At 38.7% G+C, this 12,706-nt stretch overlaps 1 protein-coding gene across 3 annotated transcripts in view; it reads right to left on the reverse strand.

Moving 5' to 3' along the window:
* Positions 1-12,706, reverse strand: part of Cdin1 (CDAN1 interacting nuclease 1) — a 211,083-nt gene that overhangs the window by 141,029 nt on the left and 57,348 nt on the right. For all 3 annotated transcript variants that reach the window (XM_048459525.3, XM_048459522.3, XM_048459524.3), the window contains exons 3-5: positions 11,905-11,969; positions 4,110-4,170; positions 246-318 (exon numbers count right to left, since the gene is read on the reverse strand). In XM_048459525.3, the coding sequence (XP_048315482.1) occupies positions 246-318; positions 4,110-4,170; positions 11,905-11,969 (199 nt within the window). The remainder of the gene's footprint in view (positions 1-245; positions 319-4,109; positions 4,171-11,904; positions 11,970-12,706) is intronic.

Here is a 12,706-nt window from a genome sequence, read left to right on the forward strand (position 1 = left end):
TAGCTGAAAGAGGAGGTGAATGCAGAATTTAGACAAAGGAGAGAGCATTATTCTGAGTAGTATTTAAATTGTGGGTGGTCTTTTATATTGCATTCAATTGTCATTAACTGTTGATGAGAGCTGTTTTGGAATCTGGCTCTCATTAAGTGACTTGAGATGCTGTGTAAATTATTTTTAAATTGGGATAAGGGAGAAAAGAGAAATGTTGGGGGGAAAATGAAGACACAGCAAAAGAAGTAACTCACGTGGAGTCTGTTCATGCCCTTGTAGAAATCTCTCCAGGATAATCCGAGCCATTAATGAGGGTGCATAGTCCACCTTCAGAAAACAGACGTAGAAAATTAAAACTGCCAAACTGTGCCAGCAGTTGATATTCCAATATTTTGTCAACACTGAAGATTAAGTCAATTTTAATCAACTGTAACAAGCATCATTCATTAAAATCTTTACCACCCTTGGTGGCTTCCATTGTAGTAGACTATAAGATCTGTGCTGTTGAAAAGATAGAGGAGTCATTCATAGAATACAACATCGGAACTAACAATGATGGGACAACTTGGAAATAATATTTATCCAAAATAGGCAAAAATGTTCTTATAGTCTCAATTTTTATTGGTAGGTCAATATTGCTTTCTAATCTAGAACTCCCTTCCTTTTCTTTCTTCCTTTTTTTTTTTCTTTTTCTTTTTTTTTTTTTTTGTTTTTGTTTTTCAAAACAGGATTTCTCTGTAGCTTTGGAGCCTGACCATGCTGGCTTCCAACTCACAGAGATCTGTTTGTCTCTGCCTCCCGAGTGCTGGGATTAAAAGCACATGCCTCTACTGCCCAACAAAACCCCTTTTCTATCCAACCTCCTACACTTACATTATTTTGAGTTCAATTTCCAATTTCAAAAAACTCTTTATTTAGTCACTTTTCAAGAGCTAACTCAAATGTCCAAACCATTAAAACTGGGGATTTTTGACTGATCTCATTATATCTTCGGAGAGCTGAGATTTACGGTAAGTTCTTTACATATAAAATATGTTAGATGATAAAAGAAAAAACTACTTTGTGGAGATATTAAGAATAAAATAAAACAATAATAGTATCTGCAACATAAATTAGTATCCTGAGTTTGGCCCAAAATATTGCTGATCAATTTAACAAATTCAGAAAGTGAACCTGTTTTTAAACAGAGAATCAAAGGGAAAACAGAGAACATTCAGCAAAAGTCATTTTACTAATGATAATAATAACAAATCACCTACTCATTTATGTATTTTCTTTACAGATTATTCATTACCTATTGATTAATTTCACCAGGATATCTATCTATCTATCTATCTATCTATCTATCTATCTATCTATCTATCTATATGTATATATGTTTTTTTTAAAAAGCAGTGATGCCCCCCTAATAAAATACTTTTCATCCTGAGTGTAAAATGAGAAATATTCCTCATATATTATCACCAGAATTTTTCTTGACAGGTATGAAAGTCCCATGTCCATTCCAAAGTTTTATTTTGATTTAGTAACTAGATAAAGAAGGTAGCTTCATTTGTATGAACAGTTTTTTTTTCCAAATATGTATGTACTTGGATGCCCTTAAATTCCCTGAGTAGAAAGAAATGCTTTCCACAGAGCTGCTTATTCGGAGTAACCCACATCAGGGCTGACACATGAAAAATGGTGAAATTACCGAAGGTGGTCCAGCCTGAATAAGGACTACCTTATTAGTTCAGGTACCTGCATCTCTCTAATTTTCATATTAATCATGTGTCCATCTTGCTCTGAAATAGGGCCATCATGCTTCATGTCAGAATTTAGCATGTAAGTAAAATTCATAGTGCTTCAAATATAACTTGAAAATATTTGTGTGGAGAGAACAGAATGACGGATCATATAATCACTAACAGAAGGAGATTTCCTAAAATATGCATTTTCAGGCCCGATCAGGAAAAATGGTATTAAGACATTTATGAAACCAATGGTGGCTACCTAGATCTCCTATCCCCCAAATCAACAATAATATGGTGCTTGTATCTAAGAGGAGAGCTGCGGCACAGTATCATGTAGGAGTTACATATTTCTCATCAACTTTTACAGTTTCCACTGATTAAAAATATATTGATTCATAAAATATTACTATCACATCAATTGCCACCAGATATAAGCGTATGTCCTTTAAGTATTAACTAGCATATAAACGTGGGACTCTCGATGTTTAGAAGTCATAATCTGGTACCCACCATTTCCAAATTACTCTAATGCATTAGTAATCTCATGGAAAGTGTTTCCTCTGCACTAACTGGGCACCAAAAGAAAGGGGTGAGGGTGGTAATCTCTAAATAACTATTTCTTTTGGGGAAGCTAAATATTGCTACATATTCATGGTAAATAGTAGATTTATTGATGTAGAGAAATAGATGGTGACGGGTTAGCTTTTCCCATACAATCCCAATAAAATGGAATCTGAGATCAGTCCCATAAACTAATCTCAACAGAACTATCCATTAAAAATTCAAATGAGCAGCTGGAAGAGAGTTGGCTTAGTGATCAAGAACACTGGCTACTCTTCCATAAGACCTGGGTTCGATTCCCAGGACCCAGGTGGTGGCTCCCAACCATGTGTAACTCCAGTTCTGGGGAATCTGACACCCTTCTCTGGCCTCCATGGCTATTAAGCACAAACAAGGTATACAAATATACAAGCAGGCAAAACACTCATATACATAGAAATAACAATAAATCTTTCTTTAAAAAAATGAAATTCAAATGAATATAAAGTGCTCCTTTAGAGAACTTCCACCATCAATGTGATCATGTATGAAAGCAAGCTCCACATCTGCACACACTTTTTTCCAGATGCACCTTCAATGCTATTCGCTTCCTCCTCTCTTCCACAGAGGATAATCATTAAAATTCTACTTAGCGCTCAGGCAGTACCTAAAGGCAACTAAGAGCATCAGCTTAGAACAACAACAGCAAAATATCTGGAGATTCTTAACAACCGCCCTGCTCTAGAAATAAGAAAATAAGATACAAGACAAACTGTTCTATGTGTTAGCCATCCTATCAGGTTGTGAAGGTGCTTTCCAGACTATTAAAACCATCTAGTAACTGGTGGGTAATTGATCTTCTGCTGAGTGCAGCAGTGTGCAGCAGACGTGAGCTGCAAGAGAAGCCATCCTTCCTTCCTAATGCAGCATGCAGAACTTGCTGCTCCTGCAACGCCTAATGTTCATGGCACAGAGTCATCTTTAATGCAAACACACATTTTCTGCCTTGCCTCTCTGTTTCCCATTATAACACAACACAGAAACAGTGTGCATTTCATGCCGTCCCTATGAGGTTTGCATAAGCCATTCCAACTCAGACTCAATACTGTATTGCTCTCATTACAGTGGATAAATATTTTAGAGTTTAGGAATTAAATATTTTATTTTTCAGTAGGCTCTCTGCAACTATTGTGAACTTTCTGCAGTTTCTCCACTCGTAGAAAATCTTCAGGGTTTCCTTTTGAAAATGCTAGGCTGTTAGCTGTTTCCCCACACAGGAGCAGATCAGAGCTAACAAATAAGCTCCATAAATCACTTTATACTTGGTGTTAATAAGAATATTATGTTTCTTTATGGGAAGGCGCTTTACCATAGGCTGGTGTCCTTTATTATAATAAAAGTTTACAAACAGAAAAATGAATCAAGTAAATGATACATTGCTAAATATAAAATTTCTCACTTCGGTTTTATAATACTTAGCATAGGTTTTATTGGCACACATCTCTTTACTTGACACAGGTATTTCTCATGCTAAATGAAGGCACCAATCCTAAGAGCATGTTCAGAGCTGTTTGGCTGAAATTTTCCACAAAACAAGGAGCAAAGAAGCTGTTTGTACATTTGCCTTAAAAGAAGTAGACTAATTATGTCGACTGATTTATTAATTCACGAAGTTCTTTGTCCAATTATTAAAAGTACAAAGAGATCAGGGAGCAATTTAAATGTCTAACACACCTCAAAATCTTTCCCTTTTTTAAAAGTTAATTACAATTCTGAGTAACACTACTCTCGATAGGCCCCTTAGGTTTAGCTCAGGTTTAAATAAAATCATAACAATAACATTACCTCATTGGCCAGCTCGAGGAGCACAGGGGCTGCTCCGTTTTTCCCCACACCATCCAGGTACCTAGACAGACAAAGGCAATGGTCATGCAGTGACAAGGAAAGGCCAGCACAGACTTGTTAGTGTCCCCTGTGTATACACGTTTCTCCTGGGCAAATGCCACGCTCAAGTCCTGTTAAAGCGTGTTCCCATCACAGAAAAGCAGTGAGGGGAAAGACAGCACAACAGCTTCCCTCACACCAGCCAGCTACTGAAGGTGAGGCAGAAGGCACAGCCACACCAGTCTCCACTACTTCGTAAACTTTGAGAAGTACGGGAACAGAGATTTCTAGACTCCCAAGAGCAGCACTCTATGCCACACGCAGGCATCTCATAGGAAGGAGGAAAGCTGGCTTTCACAGTTTAAACAAAGCATGTAGACATGTCGGCACCCATGCCACTGAGACCTTACACCTCTGACATCATCTCATCTGCCCTAGATTCCTGTAATCACCTCCAGCCTTCAACACCAAACTGCACCTCACCAGGCCCATAAGCACTAAAGCAGGTTCTCCCAGACGTGGAACATGGGACAGTTTGTTTTAACCAGACTTGGAATATGGCATCTTCCTCCTCTAGGAGCTCTGAACACGCATGTTCAATCCCAACGTTACACGGTACCCACTTACCAGGTACTGTGAGGTTCTAAATAATATGGATGTTTTTGCTGTTGTTCTACTAGTGGTTGGACCTAGAAATTTACATGGTAGGCATGGACTCCACCACGGAGCTCTATCCCTACTCCTCTTTTTGCTGTTTTGAATTTGAAACATGGTTTTGCTGAGTTGGCAGGCTGAGCTTGAACTCATTATAAGGCCAAGGTTGGCCTGTGTTTCTCCTGCCTTAGCCTGGGATTAGAGGCCTGAGCCAGGAGGTATGGCCATAATCCAGTCCACTCTACTAGGCCAGCCTCATCTCCAGCACTGTCTGCTACACTTATTCTTCACCTGTGTTAACGTGACATGGCTCCAGTACTATGGTCTTCAGTCCACCATCCATGAGTTAACATCCCTTCATGTGCTAATGGGAAGCAACCTGAACGTCTCTCTGAGAACACAGAATAAGGTACTGCCAAGCTACAGAAGTCCACCTATCTACAAGATATGTTCCAACATACTCAGTGAATGCCCAAACTGATACAGAACTCTGAACTCTACATATATGATGCTCCTGTGTGTGCGTGTGTGTGTGTGTGTGTGTGTATGCTCAACATAAAGACTAGCTTATAATTCAGAGTAAGAGATTTATAACTGAACAACATTCTATAATACAATTTATGTAAATGTGGTTCTCTTTCTCTCTTACAAAACTTCATTCAACTTTCTTGTGATAACTGTGTGAGATTACACAACGCCTATATGTTAAGAGGAAGTGAGGTGACCGATCGGACTGTAACCCAGCTGTAGGCTACTACTGTTCTGACAATAGATCAGCAGGGGGATCATGGAGCAGATGACCACAGATTACTTGAGCCATTGATAACAAAATACTGAAAAGAGGAGGACTAGATTACTTGTCTGTCTCAAACTCATCTCCCAGTGTAATGTTGACAGGCTCATAAGGGAACTAGATTTCATTCAGTTTATTATATCTACCTCAATTCTTGCCTTATAGAAGATGGTTATATAGTATATATGCATATATACTTTTTTTAACTAATAATCAAATAACTTTTAAATCCACATTAGACAACCTATCCAATAAGGATATTTTCTTGAAAATGTCTTATTTGATTGGCTATATTAAAGTTCTTTGTTGATAGCTTAAAAGAAATAAAGTCAATAAATGAGTTCTACCATATAACTGCCAATAGCAAATACTGTATTATATAATAACAAAAGCAAGACAGAGTCAACACCATTATAAATAATAATTCAAACAAATTCTTCTTAACTATAACTGTATTAGGTAGGAAACAAATGAGGAAATGGGGGCTTCAGAAGCATAAGTGGGAGAAAAGTAAGTGTGGGTTTAAAAACAGGTCCAGAAGCAAAGGTGAGGATAAAGACAGCCCCCTAAAAGACAAATATAGAACCCAAAACATAGCAACAGTGGCTTAAAAAGAAGAGCCCAGAAGAAATGGGTAGGATGAGAACTTCAGCCTATGTTTCCAGTGCACTAACAAGTATGCTCAAAGAATAAAATAATTGAGTCACACCAAATAAGTGTGAGAAACGCAAACTCTCCAAGAGCTCCAACCCTGGGTCCAGTATTTAACACTACACCATCATCGGGGTAGCTTTAGGATTCGATACTTAACATTCATGTATACTTCAAGTACTTTTGAGAGCTCCGGGTCAGGTCTTAATCTGGACTCTGAAGAAGCAACAGGAAATCAACCCTGTCTCTATCATTACAAAGATATGACAGTCTCCAGACAATAATACAACAAAACAAACAAAAAATGAAAGACATAATATATGCTATGATAACACTTAAAATTAGGTGAGTTGGTCAGGAAGCCCACCTCCAAGAAAGTGGCATAAAATGAAAAGAAGGGTTAGCCAAGGTATGTGTTTCAGGGGCAAATTACTTACACTAGAGAACTGTGGTTCTGAGTCAAAATTGCATAGTTTCCTATAAGAGGTGCATCCATCACTATATTGATAACACACAATGGAAGCGTCGAACAAGTTTAAACCAACAGGAGCTGGTCAAACAGCAACCAACCTACACCGTCTACATACATTCAATCAGCACAAATTCTTAGTGCTGTGAGTACAAAGGCTTCTCGCAAGCTCCTTGGAGGAAACCAACCTCAAGGCACTGATGAAATCTATCCAGGCCAGCACAGTGACGCACTTCTGATGCGGCAGTGCTGGAGAGAGGTAGATCACAGAGTCAGAGGATTGCAACAACCCTTTGGTCAGCCAGTGAGCTGAACCACTCAGCTCCAGAGCCACTCAGAGACTCTGTCTCAAATAAGAAAAAAAAAATAAGTGAGTAAATAAATAGGTGAGGTTATATCTGGGAAACACCTGATGTCATCTTCTGGCCTCGACACTCATGTACACGCACACTCACACACACAGACACACATGAACATTTACATATATCCCACACATAAAAAAAGACCCTTGGAGAAGAACAATTTTATAAAATCTGACTAGAAGATCTGTGATGATGACATTATGTGCTAATTTTAAAAACAATCAGCTGAGCTAGAGCTGGAGCTCAGTGTAATAGAGCTCCTCTCCAGCATGCACAAGACCCTGGGCTTCACCCTCGGTCTAAAACACAAAACCCTGTAACTGTCACTATTTTCTCTCTTTTTAGAATGTTCTCTGCTTCCCAACAGACCAGTAAAGGCCACTCTGACTCCTAAACGGGGTCTATTTACCATTATTCCAGACACTCCATATGGGTAATCGGCAGAGCTGGGCTGGACTCTGCAAACACACCTCTGCTGACACTTCTCTTATTGAAATTCGCACATTTGGGGACACAGTTATCTTCTATTCCACACAACAGTTGAAGGCAGGCATTGTGTCTTTTACACAGATGCATGGGCAGCTGCCAGCAGGACAGTGATGTGCAGTAAATGGGGCTACTGGCCATTTAACCTCTTTCCTGCTATAATAAAACCAACCTGAGGAAAGACTTATTTTGGCTCACGGCTTTGAGGCATGGCCTGGTTCAATCGCTCAGGTCTGAGGTGAGGAACAAATCATGGCAGGAAGACACGGTCATGTCAGTCAGGAGGCAGACAGGCAGGAAAAGGCCAGGACGGTATGTAGGTTCCAAAGACACATGCCCAGTAACCTACTAAATGGTGTGACCTACACACATGACAAGTTTGGTCTCTAGTTATTCCTATCCAGAAATGCCCTCATTCATTTAAAATGAGAAGTATGTTTACTCTCTTCCCAGGCACTGGTTCTCTGACTCTCAAGATTAGCATCGCAGTGGGAGCAATGCTCAGAGGCCAGTTTTATCATGCACCGACAATATCAGGTCTCAACAATTCTTCTCTCCATGTCAACATCTTAGAAAACTCAATTGATCCATTTTTGTATAGTACTAAAGCTGTTTCCTGGGCCAGTGTGGTTAGAAGGGATGGGAGATAGGACTGCCCACTTGATACTGATGGAAACTTAGAGAGCTGACCATCTGTGATGGTCAATAATCACTGTCAGCTTAATTGGCTTTGGAATCACCCTGAGCTGAGTGTATGAGGGTGCTGACGGCATTTCTGGTGCGGAAGAGAGGAGGGAAGGCCCGGCTGGGATAAGGCTAACAGGAGGAAGGCATCTGAGTACCAGCATCCCCTGTTGTCTGTGAGGAGTTGGAGCCACACCTATTTGCTGAATGAACTCTGCCATGCAGAATACTTCCATAAATCACAGGTCAGTATAAGTCCTTCCTTCCTACACTTGTCAGGATCTTGGACACAGCGACCAGAAAAGTAACTAAGAGCCCAACCATGTGTGAGCACAAAAGCCTGAGTGAGCACCTGGAAGAATCAAGATAATTTCCACCAAAGATGTTCCTGTATGGGAGTAAAACAGCATAGAGCAAAAGGATAGAGAACTGTTTTCAAATGAACACACGCTGTCTGCAAATATCCAACGGAGATCTTTACACCAAGGCAAAGGCCCAGGAGCACACTTTCTACTGCCATCCTAGGTCTTGGTGAATACTCATGGTAACCACTGACTTTGAATGCACAACAGACATAATCAAATGACAGCTAGAAGGTGGCTTCGGAGGTTCTCATACTGCTGCCAAGAACATAACCAAGATGCTTCTCGACAGTAATTTAGCGACATATAGTCAATTTCTAAATGCTCACATTGTTTGTATCTGTAATTACATACACAGAAATCAACCAGAGCCAATGAGTCAAGCATCGAGGTGTTTACCACAGTATTATTTACAGTATTGGGACACTGGGGATATAACTCATTCTCAGAAGAATAACCTGGGAAATTCAGGGCTTTTACATTGGAAAGTAAGGCAACTAATAAAGTAATATAAAGTGTAATAAAGTAAGGCTTTTTACAAAGTAATATTATATCACATACATTTTTTCCATAATAAAATCCAGGAGTGGTAGATGCAAGGACCTCATCTATGTGAAAATGGGTTGTCAGAAGGCTAGGATGGAACTGTAACCAGTACTTATCTCTGAGTGGCACCATTATGGGCATTCATTCATTCCTTTCTGTGCCATCACGAATGTGCTTAATTTTCACACCAGGTGGTATTACTTTCATAAAGGAAAAAAATTAAATAAGTTGTTATTAACATTTTCCCATTGCTTAAATATGTGTGGATAAAACATAAGTTGCCTTTATTCTAAGAAACCTAGAAAACAAAAAAGAACCTCTTAAAGCCAATGTACCTTGGCAAAATGTTTGCCCAGCATATTTACAGCGACAGGCTGGTGAGGCTGGTCTGCCTGAAAGGTAACAATATGGCTGGCTCCCACAGACAGACACAGAGGGAACTGGCAATGAATCGAGATACTGGGGGGAGGGGATGGTATTTCCTCTGAGTTTCTATTACTGGTTTTATTTCAAATGTTTTAATGCCTTATCATAACTGAGACTCTAATATTTAAAAATACAAAAAAATACATTTTCATATACTCATGACCACCCACTCTACTGTTAATTACTCAGTAAACATAATTAACTAATTTTTCTATTTTTAAAGTAAAATTATCCAGATAATAGGAAAAAAATCACATATCAATAATTACTTAACACATTTCTTTTTCATTGCTGGGACTGAACGTACATCTTTGTACAAGCTAAGCAAGTGCTCTACACCACTGCAAACCAAACCCTCTATTTTTTTTTTTTAATTGTTGCGAGTCAGGGCCTCCCAAAGTTACTGAGGTTGGCTGTGAACCTGAGATCCTCATGCCTCAGCATCCCCAAAGCTGTAATTACAAGATTGTGCCACTAGGCTTGGCATACACACACACACACACACACACACACACACACACACACACACACACACACACACAGAGTTTTTATTTGAACTAGTTTGTAAAAGTAGATGGTTTTGAAGTGATTTAATAGAAAGTGACTTTACAGTGAGAGGAACGAGAGTGAGCAGTCCTGTCACTACCTGTCAACCCCCTCATTTCCTCTCCCACCATACAGGGCTCTACATCTCAACATGGCCCTGATTTCATCTGACAGGCTAGGATTATAAAGTTTACAAACAAAAACATTTTTTTTATACAGATGTGGTGATGCAAGTCATTAAGCATAGTCTGAGGCAGGTGAATTACCAAGTCAGAGACCAGCCTGGACTGTATAATAAATAACCTCTTGTCTCAAAACAAACAATTATTTCTTGGGATGTAAAAAAATAACATTTAACTATTCAATTTTATTATTATCTCTATGCCAAAGCATTTGGAGGTCTCATAGAACTATTGTAGGTCCTGAAGAACTTAAATGTAATTTCATTAAGGTAGCTATGACTCTCCTTGAACAGTACAAAGACTCATTTAGAGAGGAATTCTAAACACAGTGCACAGGGGTCATCCACACATTGTTAATATCTTTACCTACTCAAATCAAAGGGAATCTCTTATGGGCAGAGCGAATGACTTTTTAAAAGAAAATCCGGTTTCAATACCTTCTGAATACCTTTTTTAAATTTTATAAATTTTGTTATTTAAAAACTTGCAAATAGACAAAAACACCACCCACTCAAATTAGCCAGACCCCAACGTGTGTACAATTCGATGACCTTGTAAGAGACACCATCTCACCCTAACAGAATGGCTCCCTTCAACAAATATGATAACAACTGCTGGAGAAATGTGTACAGAAAAGAATCCTTACTCGTCTGTTGGTGGGGTATAAATTAATACAGTCATGTAGAAATCAGTTTGGAGAGTTCTCAAAAATTTTAAACTAGAACTACCATATGCCCCAGCTCTCTCACTCCTGGGCCCACACCCAGACTCTACCATAGAGATATTCAAACCCCATGTTTATTGACGTTTTATTCACCATCACAAGCAAAATGAACCAACCTATTTGTCCACCAACAGTTGAATGACAATGAAAATTTGATGCATATCATTACCATTTATTGTTATCTATTTAGACATCAAAATGATGATAGCAAAGGTCAGAATTAAGACAATCAGAACTATCTTAAAAGTTCTGTTTATCTCAGAATAATAAATAAAGCTGAAATTTAAATATTCTCTGAATACTATGATGTTGGTTTAACTAACACTCAACATTTTTATCAAAAACATAAAGGCCCCATTAAAAGATTTTCGTTGTAAAAACTGAGGTGTCTCCATAAAGTGCTTATTTGAGGAAGGTCTATCTTAAATAGCTAAAATGGCTAACCCAACAGATAGGAGGCAAAATACTACATTGGATTTCAATTCTATTTTTTTTTTTCAGCTTGCTGATCTGGATAAGAAATAAATGAAAACTGCTTTGAAAACTTGCACATATACATGTGGGTCATATGTACATGTGAACGTATACATCCATAAAAGATGTGGCTTAAACTTTCAAGTAAACAAATAAGACACAGTAATAACTGGCTTCATCTCATATAGGACATGTGCACACACCTACACTGACATCGTCACCATATTATCCACACATGCCAAAGAAAGCACTTAAAAACTTACTGACAAATATGCTACAAGTTTTAAATAACAGTCTTGAAACTATAAAAAATCAATTTAATGATCTAATTTATTCATAATAATTACCACAATTAATAGGTATTGTGATACCCTCTAGTGGAGCAGGCAGGTCATACCTCTGGTAATAACTTTCAATCGCTTCTGGTGTGTGATGTTTGGCATGTGTCCTTTTAATATGTTTCTGGAAAAAAAAACGCAAAAAAAATTTTAATATTGTGTCACATATCAGGTTCAAGAACAGCAAACACATATTTCCTCACCCCAGGGGCAAGCACACGGGGCAAATTGGTAAGTAATGGCTTGGGGACTGGAGTGGCAGCAGAATTTCCTCTGCAGCTACTACATCTATGCATTTTAATCTCCTGCTTGGCTGGGATGTCTTCAGACCGTACCACAGTACAGTATATATGTAAAAGCCACCAGGGTCATAGTAATTGAATCTAAATAAGTTTGCTTAGGGCTGCAGAGGGCAAAGGAAAACTTGTTCCCTCTTTCAACCTTTGTATTAATTTTCCCTCAATTCAATTCCATCTAAGTCCTCGGCACTCGGGTTTTACAATCCAATTGCCATATTTAACCAGGAAGAACATTGCTTAAAAACAACTTATTTGAAAACTACAAAAAGTAATTCCATAGAGACTTGCCACTTGACTGACACCTGTCATCTCATGATAAATGACTCCATTTTCTGCCTCTCTTGCCTTCTGCCACTCCAGCCGTGGTCATTTATCATCATCTCTGTCAGCAATGGGAAGCGGCACTGACAGTGCAAGTCAGCAAACATTTAGCACATGGAGCCACGCAACACGGGGAAATTATTATTGTCAGAATAATAATGGTTTAGCATAATTTATTACAGGTCCACCAAATAAGCAAAGGCTAGATGTTATTAGACAGATGGATGGGTAGGCTTGGCAG

The sequence above is a fragment of the Myodes glareolus genome, chromosome 10 (genome assembly GCF_982192425.1).
Source record: "Myodes glareolus chromosome 10, mMyoGla1.1, whole genome shotgun sequence".
NCBI lineage: Eukaryota > Metazoa > Chordata > Mammalia > Rodentia > Cricetidae > Myodes > Myodes glareolus.